General features: G+C 41.5%; 1 protein-coding gene across 3 annotated transcripts in view; it reads right to left on the bottom strand.

Moving 5' to 3' along the window:
- CARF (calcium responsive transcription factor) overlaps positions 1 to 21,388 on the bottom strand; it is a 434,709-nt gene that overhangs the window by 110,203 nt on the left and 303,118 nt on the right. For 2 of the 3 annotated variants that reach the window (XM_078680246.1, XM_078680245.1), the window contains exons 12-13: positions 10,556 to 10,631; positions 9,389 to 9,516 (exon numbers count right to left, since the gene is read on the bottom strand). In XM_078680246.1, coding sequence (XP_078536372.1) covers positions 9,389 to 9,516; positions 10,556 to 10,631 — 204 coding nt within the window. The remainder of the gene's footprint in view (positions 1 to 9,388; positions 9,517 to 10,555; positions 10,632 to 21,388) is intronic. The other variant, XM_078680247.1, reaches the window with a different exon arrangement.

Raw genomic sequence — 21,388 nt, 5'->3', positions numbered from 1 at the left:
GGGCAGCACGCCTACCAGATAGAGAAAAATACAAGATGAAATATGACTAGACCACAGTGGGACACATGTTTTACGTGTCATATAGCTATGCCTTGCTTATCTTTAAAACAATTGAAATTATTGTTTAACTACTAGACTAGAGGGAAGTTTTGTTGTACGTTTCAAAAACAAACTAAAGAAAAACAAATTGCATGTATCAATATGTGAAGTTACAAGATATGCCATTACTTCATGACATCTGATGCTGGAAACCAATAAAAAATATTTTAAAAAAAATAAAGAATCTATATCTACATAGCCATTACGTACAATGGCTCCACATGTATGAATATGGCCTTTTCTATAACCGTTTCAGCGATTGAGTAGAGGCGAGGTCTGTTTTACATTCCTGTGAATACGGTTTTGGGAGTAGAGTTGGTACTGTTGAACAACTCTTAAATATGTCTTTGATTATTGGGAAGTACACAATTGCACGTCAATCACTTATATATTTAGCCATTATGGACCTGTCTCAACCATTTCATAGTGTAAATCGTTCAACATGATACATTGGTGCACGTCCTAGCTTACCTGCATTCAGACATGAAGGCCAAAATTAGAGTCACTGCTGAGGGTGCAGTTTCAATAGATGTTTTCCGAATGGTGAGGGAAGGGTGCATGCTGGTACCCTTTTTATGTATTTTATATATTAATAATCTTCATCTGTTTTTAAAGCACCTGAGACCTGACATTCCAATAATCAACGGCTCTCCTTTACCAACACTTTTATATGCAGATGATACTGTGTTAATGATGCGCACACCGAGAGCAATACAGTGGCTAGTACATGGTTTTGTTGATTTTATGGCCACTTTGGATTTGCAAACAAATCTAGAAAAATCCTTTATTAAGGCCTGTAGACCTAAGAAAGATTGTTGTCCTCTCTATCGGTAGGCAAAAACGTTCTGACACGTCACCACTTTTTCTTACTTGGGTCTAACATTTGCTGCTACTGTTACATGAGCCCCACAAATTGTTCAAAGCAGGCTAAAACTATCAAAATCCATTGGCTTTTTATTCAGTCCACCACAACCTAGGAGGAGAAAGTGGCGCACTTTCGCCATTATTGCAAATATATAAAACCCAATGTTTCCCTACAGTGACGTATGGCGCAGAAGTGTGGGGTTTCCAGAACTGTAACCCCATTCAGATAGAGGAAAATAGGTTTTGCAGACAGGCTCTTATGGCACCTATCTATTCTCCCACCTTTATTTCCTATAACGAACTGGACATCCCTTATATCAAGGACAACATTAAAGTCTGAACCCCTCTATTATGGATATCAGTTTGGAAAAATTAGAAGTCCTGTTTAACCAGGGATATTATCCTGGATTGCCTTAGATGTGAAAAAGGCACTGAGATTCCCTGGCTTGCTAGCATCGGATCGAGCCCCCGCTCTGTCAACCTAGAGTGGGTCTTTACCGCCCCAATCAGTAACTTAAATATTACTAGAAACCAGTTACGGAAGGCTTTAGAATGGTCAGGCTGCTTTCAAAAGAATGTGTTTGGAGAGCCAAAAGGCGAGTGTTGCTATCGATATGCTAGCAGTTCCCATAAACAATAGTGAAGGGTATCTGACTAGAGTCAGGGGTCGATGGGAACGGAGCATCTTATTCTGGTATAGGGCTGGCACAGTAAAATATTTGCTGTGCTTAGCAATGGGCTTTAATAATGACCTGGATTCCTTGCCATTTCCCTGTGATGGAAACTCAGGGCAAAAATGTTGCATTTCACATTTTTCTGTGGCTTTTATGTTATGTATTCAAAGCACTTTCTGATTCCTTTTTTAAGGAAACAATGTATTAAGAAAAAAAGAGAGATCCACTGAATATGCTTTTTAATCTTGTTAATGAGAAGGAAACTATTCCTTTGGGTGCTTTTTTATAAAGCAGCTGTTAGAGCTCGTCGCATAATGAACACTTTATAGGTCTGTTGCATGGTTTTAATTCTGGACTTAAAATCTTATGGACTTTAGCTGGGTAATGTAATTTTCCTCTTATAGGCATAACATTTCCTAGCGACTGGTCCCTGAGTTTCCTTGATAATATGTAATGTGGCCTTTAGTAGAAGTAAGTGTTCAAATTCTGCTATTTCAGGAACGATGCTGTCAACTGCATTTCCCCCAGTTTGGGTGGAATAACTTCCCTTGCTGCATGGTCAGGGGTCCCTGCGTGGTGAAATTTTGCCATACTGTCGTTTGCGATTCCTGGAGTAGGTGGGAGAACCATTGCTGCAGAGGCCACCTCAGAGCAACGAGAATCATTATCATGTTGAAGATCCTGAACTTTTATAGAACATTTGGGATTATTGGTATGTGGGAAAAAGTGTATGCAAGATCCCATACTAACTTATCGACAGGGCATTCACCAGCGACGGAGGATGCCACCCAGAATGGGTGAGGGTTCAACATTCTTTTTAAGAAGAAACAAATAGACTTGGAATAATACCATGCTAGAAAAGATAATTTTCTTGATAAAGTAGCAGTCTACAACTTGCTGGTCCAAAGCTGCTGGATCTGGGGTTGCATCTATGTTGTTCTCTATCCTTAAGCAAACGACCACTCTCTGGGTACACAGCTAACAGATAGAATGAATGGCCTACATGCCTGTCATGGCAGTTTCAGATAGAAAAAATAACCAATGGCTCCCACTTATAGGAGTAAAAAAAGTCCCTGCTTAACAAGGTGTCATTACATGGCGATCAATAGGCAATCAAGTTGGGACGTAAATTGTTCCCACTTCATACCTGAGAGCACTTCCATCAATGATCCCACCTCAGGAAATCTTCCTGTGTACGTGGTGCTCCACCGGCTTTGATGCACAAGCATTTGTGCTCTAAATGAGCTTCAGTACTATGGAGGTGAACTGCTGCCACTAGCTGAGACTTCAGGCAGCGCTGAATCTGGGGATAAAGGGAGACCAAAATCATGTCTTCCTTCTCCAGGATATGGGTACACAAGAGAGACTGGTAAGGGGACATACAAAAGAGAAAAGATGGTCTGGAAGATGCATCTGGCATGGACTGGTGCTTCACAGTGCATTTGCTTTTTCCTGTGTTTCATGTGCTTTTGCGGGGACATATGAAGTGCCCTGAACAATGGAGAAGGCAAGAATCCCTTGCATATATATGTGCTACGGTGATTAAAAAGGATCTTTGATCAATGGATAAGTAACCCTTTTAACAGCCACTTGCCCTGAGTGGGAGCTCGGCTCGACTCAAGAGGAAGAGAAGGAATAACGATATAGACCTACCTGGTAGCTTTGAACTGTAACACAGTCCACATACTGTGGAGTTGGGCATGACGTCTTGGTGTAAGCCTGAAAAGTCGCTACAATGAACTGAAACATCGTCCCCTGACCCCTATGAGGGAGATTTGCTTGACATCTCAGTGAAACAGGTTTATACCATCATGCCCCGAAGGAGAGACCAGCTCAATCACACAGTGCACTTGCATCATGGGACCTGCATACCCATATAAGGAGCACAATTTGACCTGAATGTGCAATACAAACTCCAGAGCCGAAGAGGGTTTTGTCCACTACGAGCCCTCAGCCAGCAGGTACATGGTCCCATTTCTGTAGAGATAAACAAGAAGGCCCAGCTCAATTAGGCTGTCTGGTGCAGAGGTAGGAGGGAAATGGTTGACTGATGACCACTTGCAAAGGTTCAATAAAGGTGACCTACATGGAACTTGTATTGATGATAGTACAGAACACAAACATGCAGCGGATGACTGTTCTCCAGGCAAGAGAGGCAAAGAACATGCAGGAAAGCTGCTGAATATGATTGGTGACACAACAGACATGGTTTAAAGTGAGAGAGCAAGAGCATAAACTACTCAATCTGCAGAAATAAGGGAAGAAAGGGGGAGAATAATGACAAAAACCATGAAAAGATCCAAAGATCTATGAGCTTAGAGCCCAACATAAATCACCGAGGGCGAGAAAGCAGATCCAGTCTACATTCTGTGCAAAAGAGGACATAGACAAATGCACTTATGCATGCAGGGAAGGGAGGCATGCTATTAGTAAATTCATGAATGCAAAGCTCTGAATTAACAGCTTCTGACCTACACTCTGAAAACAGCCAGGACATGGCAGTAAGAAGAAACAGTCTTTAATTTGGACTTATCTTTAAAGACAGCATTGCAGGGTGGGGGGTGGAGAGGGAGGGGGTTCAAGGTTTTTTTTTTGTTGTAAAATGGGGTTCAAGGTTTTTAATAATACTTCAGACTGATATGTTCAGTTCTACCCAGCTTAGAAATTCAGTGGCTGAGGTGGACATTAAGAAGGAAGATTCATGGCAATCAATCTAATTTGGAAAATGCATTGAAGGCCAGTGAACCAAAATACCTAGTTGCCAATATCTATTTACCTCTACAGCCAGGATGTGGAAGTAAACCTACAGTACATGAAGAAATAAAGGATGGAGTTCAAAAATCATCACAGAGTTACGGGAGAAATATCTGACACAGGGAAGCTTCTCATCTCACAGTATTTAAATAAACAAATCTGAAATGGCTTTAAGGATCTCCCTAACCAGGATACAGACTAAATCTGAACAAAAATCTATAGGGTTTTTTGAAGCCAGGCTAGTGCAAAGCATATTCAAGAATATTCTCACAAATATTACAACAATTGAGATGATTAAAAATGAACGGAAAGTACACAGTCTAAATAAAGAAAATATGATAAATTACCTATACGATAGTCTATATTAGAGGTCTCCAAAGGGTAGCTCATGAACACACCAGCCACCTGTAAGTACGTCACTGATATAGAGCCCAACCTCAGCGAAATTACCTCCAAACTCAAAAGCACGGCTGCATACTCTCATGCTCATGCATACATACAGAGACATACAATGTGGGCAGGAACACAACTAGTGATAGCGCTGTATAGGAGGCCCTGTTGTATCTGGAATTGAGCAGTTTGAGTATGAAATTTGGATCAAGTGTATAAGCTGTTTGCAGGAGCAGTCCAAGAGCCTAGAAGAGTAGGACGCACAGTGGCAGAAGAGACCGCAAGAAGCTCAACTGATGCGTATAAGTTTATAGAGTGCACACATTCATATAGGTGTGTCTACATTTAATGTGTTAATTGTGTGCACTGGGTGGTCAATATTTGTATTTCTACAAGATGTTGTTGCGTGCCAGAGCCAGTCCTTGCTACACCCGATGGATTTCCTTAGGTCTCAGGCAGGACAAGTATAATATTTACAAACTTGAGTGTGGAAAACAAACAGGTGGTGTCCCGTTAATCTTTCCCAAACTAGCCAGAAAGGTATCCACGTTAGGAATGAAAATGTCTTGCCAGAGACAATGGTATCTATGTGGCATCTCCTTAACATTTACCCCAAACAAGCACTCACAAGAAATGTGGCCTTATATTTATAAGGCTTTATTTAAAGCCATGCTAGTGCAGAATGTATGCAAGAGTCCTGTCGCAAAATGAATAACAGAAAAGCATGCACCATGATTGTCTATGTAATTCCCCCTAATACAAAGTGTTCACTCATTACCTCTCTTATGCTCCAAGTAGGGAATATCTGGTATTTTCTCATGACATCAGACCTATGTTCCTGGCTACCGGTGCCCTAATGTACAGGCCATCTGGTGCTAAAGCCTATTTTGTAGCAGACTTGACCCAATTTGTCTCTCCACTAGTTCTTAAATACTCTAAATTCATAATATTAGAAGGTTTCAGTTTTCATGGCCGGAGGATGCATGATAGTGACTCTCTGGAGTTGATTAACATTCTGGAAGCCTTGAGGTTAATACAGGTAGTACATAGCCTCACATGCCGTGGTACATATTCTTGACCCAGTTTTCAACTTTTTAAATTTGCTAACTGTGAACACTCCTGTGCACCTTGTTTGTTCTAACCATTTCCATTATCTTTCTCTATAGCTATTAAAGAATTGGTACTCATATCTCAGTTTAAGCAACTTAAGAAACCCACTAGTTTCTGATGCAAAGTGGCCCAAGGGAACTTAATAGCAGCCTTAAGTAACATTTCCTATATCCATTTTCACTTCACCAACCAAGATACTTTCGCTTTCAATAAATGGAGTTCTAGCTCATTAGACATAATTATCCTTGTCAGTAAATAAAGGATTAAATAGGACAAGACCATCAGCTCCCTGGTTTTCTGATGACTTGAGAGAAGATAAAATCCATTGTAAAAAAATTAATGGTTATGGAGGAAAGATTACTGCTTGGTAGCAAAAGAAGTCTATTGTAAGGCTATTAATTAATATCAATATTGTGTGTGCACCTTTCATGTGCTTTCTATGCTTCTAGGATTGAAGGTACTAAAAACTATACTACAAAGTTCTTCTCTATTTTACAAATCCTTACTTCCCCCATTGAATGCTTTAATACTGCAAGACTTCTACAATACTTTGACACAGTTCATCCAAGAAGAAATTCACAAGATCTGACTTAGCTTGGATTTTTCTGTGTATTCTGGGACCACTGCAGCTTAGACTACATGGCCTCAAACCTGTCCTGGATGGTCAGAGTTTGATCCCACGACTACGAAAAGGTTGAGCACTTTGCTATCTGTTGATAAATCTGGTTCTCCGTCTGACTCACACCCTCCTCAGATTCTGGATAGGACTACGGACATTGTAGCCCCTCATTTGGCAGGCATCTCTAATAGATCCCTTACCAAGCCAAAGGTCCCTGCTTGCCATAAGAATACTTATTTGGTCCCTCTTCTTAATCAACCTATGGTAGATCTTAGTGTTTTATCCAACTTTAGACCCCTCTATCACCTCGACCGCTTCACGCCAAGTTAATTGAAAAACAAGTTAACTCTTAGTTGTCAGCATTTCTGGACGCTAACTAGCTGCTAGATGAGATTCAATTGGGTTTTAGAGCATCTTATAGAACACACCGAGCTCTTAGACATTGTCGATGCAGATCAGCTGCTTTGGTTCTACTTCATCTATCTGTGGCTTTTGACACGGTCTCTCATTCTGTGCATACACAATATCTTGTGAAGAGCGAATTTGCGGCTTCATTTTGGGGTAGCTTAAATCTTTTCTTGCATATTGATCCAACTGTGATCTTTTACCATCTTTTGACTAAGTAATTTTAATTTCCAGAGGCATTCCACAAGGCTCCTCTTTCTATTTCAGCTCAACCCTATTTAACAGATATATTACTCCAATGGTATGCTAGACTAGATCTTATGGTTTCCATAGCATCTCCTACACTGACAACAATCAGATTATCGTTTACATCGTGGACAATCGCTGCAATATGCAAAATCGTTTCTCTACCTGTATGTCGGCAGTCACAGCATGGATGACCTGCAATTTATTCAAATTCAATTCATACAAGACAGAGATTTTGCTACCTGGCACTCCGGCTGGTCATCCAGCTGGTCGCCTTCTGAGAAATTTGGTTATGCAATTTGAACCCTCTCTCCTTTGACGTTCGTATCTCAACAGTAGTGTCAAAGTGCTTTACTCTGTTACGATCGGTCTGCAAAGTCCTCTCCTTTCTTCCTATGTCAGTGTGGAAGACAGTAATTCAAGCTTTAATTGCTGCCCATCTGAATTATGGGAACTCTTTGTATCTAAGCCTCTGTGCTTATCTCATCAATAGGTGTACAGAATGCGGCTGCACAGAATGAAGCAACATAGTCAAACAATGTCTGGTATCATGTTGGAAGGTGGGCTCTTGTTGCCAAAAATATTGTTAGGTGGTAACACAAAATCCACAGAGAAGAGGCTGTAAACTAACCCTGCAGCCGAGGGCGAGTGCAGCAGCAAGCACGTCTGTCAAGTGCAGCAGAAGTCAACAGACTAGTGCAGACAGCACGAGAGCCCCCCCAGTCCACTTCAGAAGCACAATAGTCAGCGATCAGTCATATTATGGATCTTCACAGGCCAACCAAGACCATGGGTCAGTGACATCTTCATTTCTCTAAGACACAGAGCGAGCTGTCATGCAGACCAGCTCATGTTCTCGCTGCCCAAGGCCCCTGCTAAGCCTTTACTCACCGTCCCCTCTAGCCCTAAGAGAAACCAATAGAGTATATGCAGTAGCCCAATCGCCGGAAAGTTGCATAAATTCCTCTAAGAATCACCCCTCACAATAGGGCAGTTGCATGGAGTCAAGCTGAGTCTGCATACCATTACAACGCAAGTCGTTACAACAACTTGCTGTAGGGGGTGCACTGGATTTTAGAACAGTATAATTTACTATTCCAACTCCAGTCTGTGTAACAGTGGGGAATGTGCTGGGATTTTCAATCCAAATCCTTCTGCTCCCCTACATCAAGTCGTTGTAATGACTTGCGTTGTAATGGTTTGCAATATAGCAACATGGTTGTTGTAACAACAGCGTTGTATTGGCATATGATGAATCGCATGCGTTGTAAACGATGTTTCCCATCCACATGTGGTTGCTGCCCAGGGTTTCTATGATAGCTCCTGCTCCACTCCAGCTCAGAAGTTCTTCACACAAGCTTCAAAGCCCAACACCACGTTGGGGAGTACCAAAAGGGCAGTTTAGAACTTCATGGATAACAAAGTGATTTGCTCATCATGTCTAAGTACCGCAGCTAGTAAATGTACAGCATGATTTGGCACAGAGTTATTATCCAATGGATTTCTTTTTTGAAATGCTGAAATTCAGCTAAAGTTCAACTTTTTCATAAAATGCTTTATTTACACTCCACGGCTTTTGTTGTTGACCCCTGGTATGTCAGTATGAATCCAACAGACATTGCAATGGGCTCTACTCCTTCAAAAGGAATACATTAACTGGTCTAATACGCTATTGAGGTAAATAGGGTTTAGGCAATTCAAGCATTCTCCTTTAATCAGTGTATGATCATGCTAGAAGTAGCTTACAGAATGAGTGAATCGAGCAATGTTATGTTATGCGAAAGTAAGTAATTGCAGTTTATTTTATGCTGAATTGGAATGTCTGTAAGTGATAATGGGTCTTGGAGAAATCGAAATAAAGCATTTCATAATATCAGTGGCCTTGATAAAATGCACTGATGGCATCATTTTACCTTCCAAATAACAAGTGTTCACAAAACAAACTCTCTGTTGCAGGTTCTAAATTTCATCCTCAAAAATACCAGTCAATGAGGGCACTCAAAAATTAATCACATCCTTACCCTTAACCCAGCAAACATCTAAGGTCCCTCAAAAGAAATGCTCAATACAATTATAGGAAATGTGATCCAAGCTAAAAAGTGTATGGCTCATCAGAAAAGAGGTTGGTATCTTTTCGAAATATCATGCTCAAATAACAATCTTCAAAATATGGAAAGCGGTAGTCCGCTGCCCTTTCTTGACAAAGTAATTTTGAACCTCAATGTACCTGTAATTGTGCGAAAATTTTGGGTTGAAGTGAGGATAATGAGGAGAGTAGCTGGAGGGTCTCTGCAGAGAGGGAGTCTCCGATCTGGCTTGATTCCACTTTGGCGATGATGGCATCCGATGCACTTTCTTAAACAAAAAACAGAAGAACATGTTGAAACTAATTTGTAACAGCTTTCTGATGTAATAAGACATGCCCTATAAGTGGATGTAGATGAAAAAATTGGAGAGAGACCTGGACATATAATCCCAGGACACAAAATGAGGGGTGAGATGGATTTACAAAAAATAGGAATTAGGGAAATGGCTGATGAGAAATTGATGGGGTAGTATTTGACATGTACATTGGAACTACAGTCAGGTGCTGGAGCCTTTTGTGGAGTGGAAGGTTCAGCTATGTCCATATGGTGAGCTCACCCTAAACATCTGTTTTTTTGTTTTTTTTAAATAACTAGCTGCAAAAAAAAAATACTGTGCTACCCTATCCTATGCGAACGATCCAGGGCACAAGACCAGATTCACTGAAAGGTCTGACAATTAAGATGGTAATTACCAGTCAGTTGAAAATTATGAAGTATTAAGTGATGGAGAAGAGGTCCACTAAATGGTGAAATCTGATGGCCATGGAAAGAAATAAAGCACCAATCAGAAAAGGAAGGACAAAAAGCCTTGCTCACATGACCGGTTGAACAGTTATTCAAATGAGTAACAATCACAGAGAAGTAATTTGTCCTTCTCAGTCGAGGGCATTAGGGTTACATTAGGAATGGTGCCCATTGCAAGAAAGGTTGCTGAAGCCCTGGTAAATCCCCATGAAAAAGGCTGCAGCTTGGTGAAGTATTAAGAATGGCATTAGCCGATGCAGGGAACTCCTCCAAATTGTAGGGGAGGGAGGGAAAGTAGTGGAGATGCACGTAGAGCGTGAGCCAATGATACTATAAAACTGAATTCAGTAAATTTCGATATTGTTTTATTGGCGTATGTTTAAACAAGTTATACTTACAGTGGTGTTTAAATATGGTTTAGTGGTAGCTCTCAGGCCAAAGAAAGAACCACCTTGTGTGACGGTATGACTTACTTTGGAGATGCAATACATATAAAGTGAAAACAGAAAGAAAAAGGCATGAAATCAGTTACTTGCGCACAGCAGACGCACATATTAACTTACCATCTGTAGGTGGAGCTGCGAGTGTAACAGTTAATGCTTCTTTCATAGCATTTTCTGACTCAGAGGCCCACTGCAGCTACAATAAAAGAAAAAAATACTTTGTGAAAGTGGATACAATTGTACAAAATCAGTCCGATTGTTTTGTGCCTTGTGGTGGCTATCATCCTCTGTAAGTTATGCATCGCAAAGTTCTTTCAGGTTTTCTCCGGCTTAACTTTAGCTAAAAATCAACAATTTAGGGGACTGTTTGGCAGCTAGTTCCCTGGCTCCTCGTGACACCTCTAGGTGGGATACGCAGTGTGGGCAGACCCCTGGGATCTTTTGTGGTGCAGAAGGGGTTGAGGCATAGGGAGGAGGGTAGAGAAGGCTGCACTGGTGTGGGATGAGCTGAGGTGCATCAGTGACAGCCTAGAAACAATGTGCCAAACTCATCTGAAATTGACAGAAGGGAGCTGCCCATTGCGCCCACCTGAGCTAAGTAGATGTGAACCTGAGGGGGCCTCTGATTGAATGGGCAGGAGCCGCTGTATGGGTGTAACACTGGATGGAATACTGCAACTTTAAACAAGATATGAGCCTGTATGCATAGTGTCGCAGAATGGATGTGGCTATGACAGTATTAAATGGATAATAGCTGCATGAAATTAAAATGGTATGTAGAATATAGATAGCAGGGCGGCTGATTATTTTCGAAAGTGGTGAGGCGATCAGGCGGGCACTCCAGGAATGCCCTTAAGTACAACCCCAAAGCTCTCAATCGTGGTCCGTTCTAATTATAAACAGAGTTTATAATGGGCCACGATTAAGAGCGCTGGAGTTGAGGATGAAGGCAGTGTGAGTTTCTCACACTGCGTGGCAGTGCGTCAACCTAAATAAAACAGTACTTAATATTTTTTTCCAAAACGTACTAACCTACGCCTCTCCGCTTGTCCCGCAGTCCACCACAAAAAGTCAGAAAGGGGTCAACACGGCTGTCAGTGTGTGGCGTTCAGCAGCAAGGCCCACGGCTACCGTTTGCAGTAGTGCCCATTTGCTAGGTTAGGAAGTCCTGGGGCTCTAGTTTTTATTGATGTTTTCAAATGCTCGTGGATTTTGTAAGAACAGATTATACTACCACAATCCACACCTATACCATAATGCTGACGTCACTGGTATATTTACCATACATACGTCAAGCACACATAAACCATAAACCATAAAAGTGCCTTAATATATACCCATAAATGGGTATATATTAAGGCACTTAATAGTGCTCCATTGGTACACGGAGGAGAGGTGTACCTGTTGTCACACAGATCCAAGGTCACTGGCCTGCTCGCCCAAAAAAAGCCTTTACGTGCTTGTATCTACTGGACTTCCTAACTTTTCCTGTTTTTAATCATACCGCTGACACCCAGATTAAAATGTTAGGGCTACCGGGCAGGTATTTTTAAAGAGTAACCCTACCCTCACTCACTACTCTATTCCTCTTCCAACAAAGAGGAAAATGGAAAAAGGAGTCTGGTAAAGACCAGAATTTGATCATGTTCAGGAATTTCAACTGGACTGGTTGACTTGAGAAGAGGAACCTGAGAGAGGAGCTTCAGGCTTTCAGGAAGGTTAAAGGAGAACTTGTTTTATAGAATGATGTCTGTGTGTGTGGTAACAAGGATATGCTGCCCTTCAACCTGCTTATGGTAACCATTCATAAAAGTCATGTAAACCATATCGGTATGTTTTGCACTAAACATATAATTTGTCAATATTTTTGACGTCCTTGCAAGGATGCTCAAGGTGAAGAGGTTGTAAGGGAAAGTAATGTATGCACCAGGAGTGGCAAGTCTGCCAAACAATGTTCTGTTCCACCAGCGAAAGTAGGATGTCATCAAAGCCCTTGGTGTAAGCTAGCAATGGCTATACTGGTCCTTTTGATGTTTTGGCACAGAAGGATTCTTAAGCATCACTTTCAGTTGATTATTATCCCAAGTGGGCTGCAATCAAAATGTTGGCAAAGTAATTTGTCCCACATGATGAAACATTGCTCATCATTGAGGATGTACTGTTTTAAGTGGACTGGGAGTACCAAACCACACAAAACATTGTAATAGAATGCTGCAAATGGGCATTAACCAGGAATGTCTTTCAGTTTGAAGACAGCCTTTACCTTCAGAAACATGGGACCAGCATGGGAAGCACTTTCGCTCCAAGCATAGCGGGACTGTATGCACACCATCTAGAGAAACACAAGATCCGCAGTCCTAGGAACTCTTTCCTGTCTCACATCCAGGTGCAGAAAAAATACATTGATGAAAACCTGATCATATGGAATGGCAAGGAAGAAACAGCACGCCAGTTTCTAACATGATTGAACTGCCAAAACTTCCAAAACGAGTTCCTGAAGTTCACCCACACCATATCAAACAAGGAACTAGTATTCCTAGATCTCAACATCATCTCGCAAAGGTGAGAACTAAAGACAATGACACACATAAAACCTACTGCAAAGAATTGCTCTTTACGACAGTTTCCATCCGAGACATACAAGGGACAATCTCCTGTTCAGCCAATTCCTGAAACTGAGGAGGAACTGCTCAGATCTTAATGATTTCAAACAACGAGCTGATGATTTACGTCACAAACTGGTGCAAAGGAATTACCCTACCTGAGTCATTGACAAGGCAATGAAGCGAGCCAGAAACAACAATAGGGCGGCCCTCCTGAAGGAAAGACTACCGAAGCCAAGAGAGGAAAGACCCATCTGCATCACCAGCTACAATACAGTGTCAAACCAGGTGAGCAAGATAGTCAACAGACCCTGGTGAATCCTGAACTGTGGAACTTTGAAATTCCCAAAACCAATTTTCTTGCACAAAAGAGGTAGGAATTTGAGTGACATGATAATACACACCTGAGCACACAAGAAAAAGGACAGGTAAACATCACAAGGATTTCTCTCTCCCCTAACAGGTCACTACCCGCGCCGAAACTGCAGTGTCTGCCATTTGACCAGCAGGAGCAAGAGAGTAATATTCAACAACAATACAAACTGGGAACAAAGAAAGTTCACGAACTGTAATTCGAAATGTGTCATTTACATGATCACTTGTCCATGACAGCTCCATTACATTGGAATGACTAAATGCATGACCAAGACACGCATTTGTGGACATCGTAGCAATCTGAGATGTAACCGGGCAACAACAAAAATGTACGCACATTACATCGAGAAAAGACACAGGCACAGGATCTCTGATGGACCATCTTAGAACAGGTCTCCAATGACTCCCAGCCACTTGAGACAGAACAGCGCTGCGCTTTTTCGTCTGAAAACACAAACCAATGGACTGAACAATGGCATTCTGTGGAGCCAATTTTCTTGATCCAAGTAACTGAAAAACCACAACTATACTCTAGCAACCCGTATCCACAGAGAGGGCAGAAGAAGCATTAATACACAGCCCAGGACACAGTACCCTCCACGACTGAGTTCTCAAGTGATTATCAGCCACTTCCTAATAGCTAACACAGAGCTGCTACGGTACTTGTGACTCTACAAAGTGGGGTCTCTCCATCAGCACTACTTTAATGAATAATCTTTTTTAGTTTTTTTAGAGCATTACAGAGTCGCGGAAGAACCTTTTTGAGCCTCTCCACTTTCCTCCTACAGTCTTTACAGACAGACATGTGATAAATGATTTTGCTCTACATGATTTTTGGTACGTGGGAGGATACATCGGGTGAAACCCCGTGCCCCCTTTCTCCAGGGCCAATTGGTGCTTTTTCAGCCTTTCCGTTCCTATCCAGACTGTATTTTTTTTTATGTCTTAATTTTTTGCCAATAAACCACAATTTGGAGGCATCTTTCATTTGGCAAAATATCACACTTTGCATGGACCTAGGGATTATCCTGCCATTTTTTATACATATTTTCCCAAAAGGTAGCTTGCCTTTTCAGTTTTCATACTGATTAAAACTGACTGCTCAGGCTGATCATATTCACTCTGCCGGTTAGCAGGCACGAACCTGTTGAGCTGTAGAGAAATAATACAGGAATTAGTGCCACCAATGGGCGGCTATCCAGAATGGTTAGCGGTCTAGTTACTGCTAACACGAGGACGCCCAGCACAAGACCGGCTGACATTTAACAGGACGGTCCCCGCTCACACTTTCATCTTCGGAGCCATGGGCAGGCAAAGAATGCAGGGCGAGGGTGCAGCTTTGAGGACATGAGTATGGCATAGCCGCTCCCCTTGGCAGCGAGCATTTCCATTGCCATTCCAAAGAGAATTGCGATTATAATTATCTCGGCTTCCTGATCATTTTGGAATTACTATTTTTCTTTTAGTGTTTGACTACAAGCGCCCCTTCCTACCGCGTTTGAGCTCATGGGGCCTGAACTTGGCACAAACCATGTATGTTTTTCTCAATACTATATGCATTTTTTTCACATGTACACCATTTGTTTATTTCAAAACGGATCATTTGCTCACTACCAATCTAGCCATATCGATGTACACACGTATGGAGTAGCTACCCAGGCTTCTCCTTCAACATGTGGTAAACTACCTGATAGAGTGTGTGATTTATGTTAAATGTTCTGTATTGTCTTGTCTGTATTTCTGAGGGCAGCACGACACAAGGTTAATGCAAAGATTAGTCATGCACACGCACTAGTGAAAAATATATCACTTTTGTTCAACAGTTGGCGATGTGTAATAAATATAACTTTATTGACAATCTAATAATGACATAATGTCCTATCTTTCCAGATCTTACACAGAAGTATCACTTTTGATTAGGAAGAGCAATAGGCTATTTTCCCAGGAGTGGTACATGGGATCATTTAGTTTGGACGTGATGAAAAGATTTAGGGGATAGGCTTGAAACAAATTGAGCATGAGACACACACCATCAAAGTGTGTTTCGCCTCTTCCCCCTTTTATTAATACCAGCTACAGGATTTAATAAAACTTAGTTCCCACATAGCCAGGTATTTTTTAACCCACTAATCTCACTCTCCCACTCTCTTATTACTATTCACTTTATAATCCACACCCTAAAAAATGCTCCCACGTCTCTGTCGGTGGTAGCATGCCCTGTCCCGCAACGGGGTGGGAAAAACCCGATGATGAGGGACATTTTGGTGGGTGAGGGTTATTTTAAGAAAACGTATTGTTTTCTTGAATACTTGAATACTATAAAGGTCACTGGAAAGATGGCTATTTAGAGCACGGTGGGACTCCTTTTGGTTGTTCAAAGTAACTGGTAATACAGCTAATAAGATTCTGGAGGATGTTTTGTGTTGAGAGGAAAATCCTTAAAAAGCTTAGAAACTTATTTTGGACAACAGCATCCTATTTGCTACTGAGAAACGTAAACATTTTTTAGCAAGTATTATACAAAACAGGGTGGCATTATTCCGTTCCGAAAGAGATTGCCAAGTGAATCATATTGTCAAAAAAGGTATTCAATTGGCTATCTTATCCAATTTATGTTTGAAAATCAATCCTGTCCACTTTAATGGCTTGTAGAAGAACTCCTCACTCTGTGACAGGCAAAGCTCCTTTTTGGTTGCAGAGCATAGAATTATCCGGATTACAGGATTTTTAATGGGGACAAGGATGAAGAAATGAGGAGGAAAAATTAGAGAAAACATGAATCGCAGGAGGGGTTCTACCGTGGTTATTACATATGTTGTGGTTCTGGAAGGTCAATGGGCCAGAATGAAGAAGCCTTCAAATGGATGTAAAGATGGTGGTCTGATCCTGTTACGGCTGTGGAAGTATCAAAGAATATGTTAAGTTAGAAAATGTTAAGATATAGAATTTCAGGAAAGTTGCTATTTTTCATGAACATTTATAAAGAAGGGATGATAGAGATGTGACTGTAGAAGATTCCTGGTTTGAAGATCTGGACGATCAAGGAAAAGATAGCAATTTCAATCAGTATGGAATAGATGGTATATCTGAGGAGATAATTGGCAAGAGAATCTGGAGCTTTGAGTTTGAACGGCAGGCTTTGTGGATTTAGTAAAGCCCTTTAGGTGTAGGGATTTTGTGATGAAGTAGTTAATTATTTGGTTCTTTTGGATGTTTCCTAGCTGGGGTTAGGTGTGCGCAATGCTTACATTGTCCCCACTTTCATAGATGTTAGAAATTTGATGTATTATTTGTTGTGCGATATTTTCTCTAATTCTGTTTAATATAAAGGAGCGAGGCTTGTGACATATGTAATGAATCACACATAACATTTATTTACACTTAAAAGTCCCTTGCATAAAACCTCGACACACTCACTCATTCACTATTCTTACAGCTACTTACTTACATAAGCACATTACGCAAAAGCAACCTCGCTGCATACTTGGAGAACGTTTTTACTTTTATGCTGCATGTTTAGGACAGGATCAGAACAGTGGCAGCAGACACCATAACACACCTGAAGCTGAAATAACAGTGTGAGAATCACGGCTAACTTGGTTTTTGACAGACTTAAAAACAAAAAGTAGAGAGAGTTGGAAGACAGACATTAGAGGAATTTAAAATCCCATTAAAATAAGGTCTGTAAAAGAAATATTTTAAATGATCAATCTCAATAGCCAAGCCTACCTTTTGCCAAAACAAATTAATATGTCCTACAACCCTGCCAGGGTACCCAAAGATGCCATTTTGACCAAAGTGCATTTTGGCCAGATACTGTATCCAACTTGCCGTGGGTGGGCAATGCCGACTGCGCTTAAGGGTTGGGTCATACTGCTGGCTCTTGGTCAGGCAGTCTTATTATTTTTGTTTACATTTTTGTTGGATTTACGAATCCCACAAAATTTTCACATCTAGAGCACGATTAAAACTTTGAAGCAAGCCTCCGAATTACAAATAGCTGATATCTAAAATGTGGCTGGGGTACCTGTCTTGGTACCACACACCCCAGGTAGCATCCGCCATATTACGACAATGTTTTACAAACACTGGAAGGCACTGGGGATCAACACTGCACTGGAACAGTAGACAAGAATTTGAAGAAATCCCAGAACTAGAAAAGGCTTTTCTTGAATTTGACACAATATCTGACGCCAAAGCAGCATTAGAGAAATTAGTAAAAACTATTAACAAATTCGATTAGAATTAACAAATGTCAAATTAGCAAGAAAGCTAACAAGGTGTCCAAAGAGATAAATAAATACAGTAAGTATGAAGAAGCTATCCATACCTACTGGATGATTATTATTCAAACAATGGTGCCTTTTACTAGAACCAATAAATTGTAACTTTCTCAGACTTCTCTGAAGAGTGGAACATTTCAGTTCACCTTGAGGGTACAAGTTTAGGCCCATTCAACTCCCGGAACAAAATGTCCTTTTTGGCCCAGGGCCAACAAAGAAAGAAGGGGAAATGCCGGTAGAAGCAGGACTATGCTCCAGGTGAACGACAAACTATATACGCCATAATTCCAATCTTTAATCTCTCAAAATATATTCTGTCTTCAACTGAGACATAATTATTAAGGAAAGGTGTTTCATTTGTTGTGGCAGAGAAATTTGACCTATTCACTATCCAATCTGAACTTCTGTAATTCTTAACCAAAATACATTCTTTTTTTGGAAGAGCTACCAAAACACTCCTGATGTGACTGGACCTCATCCCAATTCTACTTTCTATCCTTCAAATGCAATGGTATCACCAGAAATTGGTACCTTTGCAAGACTAGTACTTCCAGATATCTGCATTAGGCCAGTAACCCGCTCCACACTCCCTACAATGTAAGGCTAGCCCAAAGGAAGGCACTGATTGGGCTCAGTACAATTATACTATGGTTACAAAACCGTACGATTTGGGCGGAGTGGATAGTTATTCAGGACAGACACAGATGCCAGCTGCAGTGATCTTTACTCAGTACTAGATCAATATCCCTTTCCTTATTTCCAAACAGAAATCAGGTCACTGACAGAACAAACAAGCTGGATGCCTACATTAGTGAGAACAAGTAGCTTCCATTCTTAAACAAAAGAAAACTCAGAACACCATAATACACTCCCCCCAAAATTGATAAGAGTACCCCGACCCACCTGGGTCTGACTGTCGGAAATCCCTGGAATCAATTTTTAGGGCTCGGGGCGGAGCTCCGAGATCCTATTGTAAAAGAAAAAAAAAAAAAAGTTTATTTAGGGCTCGGGAAGACACATTCCTTAGTGCGCGAGTTTTTTTTTATTATCTGAATGGTTATTGGTCCTCGCGGTGATGTATTTGTAGTAGTCTTGATGCGATTGGGCAGATGTAATTGTCGGGTGCCATTTTGGGCATTTTCTGTGTGGTTACGTGCTCGGCAGTGCATTAATTTTAATTAGGAGCTGTCAGGGTGGCCGTGTAATGCATTCCAGATAGTGTGCGCGCGTTCACCATAGAGCAGTGCGTTTGTCGGGCGCGCGTCCTCCTCACGTGCACACAGGCATAGCAAATCAGTGTCTCAAACAGTCTTGATTTAACCAGGGGACTCATGATCTCTTTATAGTCAAAATTATTTTATTTTGTCTTTCTCCTTGTTAAATCTCTCCACTCAATACATGTTAAGGGAGAAATTAAATTGCCTCGATGTTATTTACCACATTTCAAAGGTTATCATTTATGAATTTCTTTTCATCTGGTGTTTTCGTAAAGCACTACACATACCTCCCAACAGTGTCCTCAGGCGATGTCTGCATTTCTGCTGCTGATGGTGTTTTTTGGAAGGGGAAATAGCGAAATATAGACATTTTGGGATCGCTTGCTGAAAGAGTTGTAATCTGAGTGTGATGGTTTCCTTTTCTTATTGACTTTTTATGGCGGGAGCCAAAAAAGGTATCATTAAATACAGAAAAACAATATATCAAGGCGCGCAAAATGTGCACCTCTGGAGACCCCAGCTTGTTCTCAAACACCCAATATTTATTAGGTATATTGTGCACAGCCCCAGCTCTGTGTGGCACACGTCTCCCAGTCTCCGCAGGCGCTGGGACTTCCTTTTGTTATGAACTCGCTTTCCAATACATCCGGCTGCTAGCCCGAGGCGCTCCTGCGCGAGAGTCACCTGTCAGACAAAATGGCGGCTCAGCTTGTATTTCCAAATGAAAATTATTGGGAACACCTTTATATTAAGGTTTCGGGAAGGAAAGCAAGAACCGGTTTAACATTAATTGCAAACCTTCCCACCCCACTGACCCCGGCCCCCGGCAATGCCCGCACAAACACTATGACATTGGGGCGCGCACACACATGAAATATAGGCACACAGGTACATGCACACCTTTTTTTTCGTTTCATATCCCAAATAAATATAGCTCACCGTTTTCACCCCAACACAGTGGGTCCCTCAAAACATCCCATTTTAAAAATAGATTTTCTCAGATTGACAGGGAACAAAGAGGTCCCTGGGATTTTGCCTCGCGTGGTCAAGTCAAGACATTGTGTTGGAAAGCGCTGTTACTCGGTACCACACAACAATGTGAGTGCAGAGTGAGTGTGCAGAGTAGTGAGTAGTGAGTGCAGAGTGAGTGTGCAGAGTAGTGAGTAGTGAGTGCAGAGTAGTGAGTGCAGAGTAGTGAGTGCAGAGTAGTGAGTGCAGAGTAGTGAGTGCAGAGTAGTGAGTAGTGAGTGCAGAGTAGTGAGTGCAGAGTAGTGAGTAGTGAGTGCAGAGTAGTGAGTAGAGTAGTGAGTAGAGTAGTGAGTAGTGAGTAGAGTAGTGAGTAGAAAGTAGTGAGTAGAGTAGTGAGTAGTGAATAGAGTAGTGAGTGGAGAGTAGTGAGTGGAGAGTAGTGAGTAGACTAGTGAGTAGTGAGCAGAGTAGTGAGTAGTGAGTGGTGAGTAGTGTGTAGAGTAGTGAGTAGTGAGTAGAGTAGTGAGTAGAGTAGTGAGTAGAGTAGTGAGTAGTAAATAGAGTAGTGAGTAGTAAGTGCAGAGTAGTGAGTAGAGTTGTGAGTAGTGAGTAGAGTAGTGAGTAGAGTGGTGAGTAGAGTAGAGTAGTGAGTAAAGTAGTGAGTGCAGAGTAGTGAGTAGAGAAGTGAGTAGTGAGTAGAGTAGTGAGTAGTGAGTAGAGTAGTGAGTAGAGTAGTGAGTAGAAAGTAGTGAGTAGAGTAGTGAGTAGTGAGTAGAGTAGTGAGTGGAGAGTAGTGAGTAGTGAGTAGAGTAGTGAGTAGAGTAGTGAGTAGAGTAGTGAGTAGAGTAGTGAGTAGAGTAGTGAGTAGAGTAGTGAGTAGTGAGTAGAGTAGTGAGTAGAGTAGTGAGTAGAGTAGTGAGTAGTGAGTAGAGTAGTGAGTAGAGTAGTGAGTGCAGAGTAGTGAGTAGTGAGTAGAGTAGTGAGTGCAGAGTAGTGAGTAGAGTAGTGAGTAGAGTAGTGAGTAGAGTAGTGAGTAGTGAGTGCAGAGTAGTGAGTAGAGTAGTGAGTAGAGTAGAGTAGTGAGTAGGACATCACAGGCAGCAGCTGTGCAAGCTTCTTACACTCACAAGGAGACCACAGGCAGCTGAGGTGCAATCTTCTCCCACTCACAAGAACGACATCACAGGCAGCAGCAGTGCAAGCTTCTTACACTCACTAGGAGACCACAGGCAGCAGAGGTGCAAGCTTCTCACACTCACAAGAAGGACATCACAGGCAGTAACGGTGCAATATTCTCACACTCACAAGGAGATCACTGGCAGTACACACCACATGAACACACTCCATAACACATAGCAACAATACATTGGCATTTACAATGCCATTAGCTCAAACTCAAATAAATCCGAGCCCGATTGCATTTCTAATGCTTGTTTCATAAGGAATTTGTACAATCTACTGTGAGCTACGGAAAATACGGCACTCATTTCATTAACGTAGAAAATT

The sequence above is a fragment of the Lissotriton helveticus genome, chromosome 3_1 (assembly GCF_964261635.1).
Source record: "Lissotriton helveticus chromosome 3_1, aLisHel1.1, whole genome shotgun sequence".
Taxonomy (NCBI): domain Eukaryota; kingdom Metazoa; phylum Chordata; class Amphibia; order Caudata; family Salamandridae; genus Lissotriton; species Lissotriton helveticus.
The sequence above is the reverse complement of the archived record's forward strand: the minus strand, read 5'-3'. Positions and strand labels throughout refer to the sequence as shown.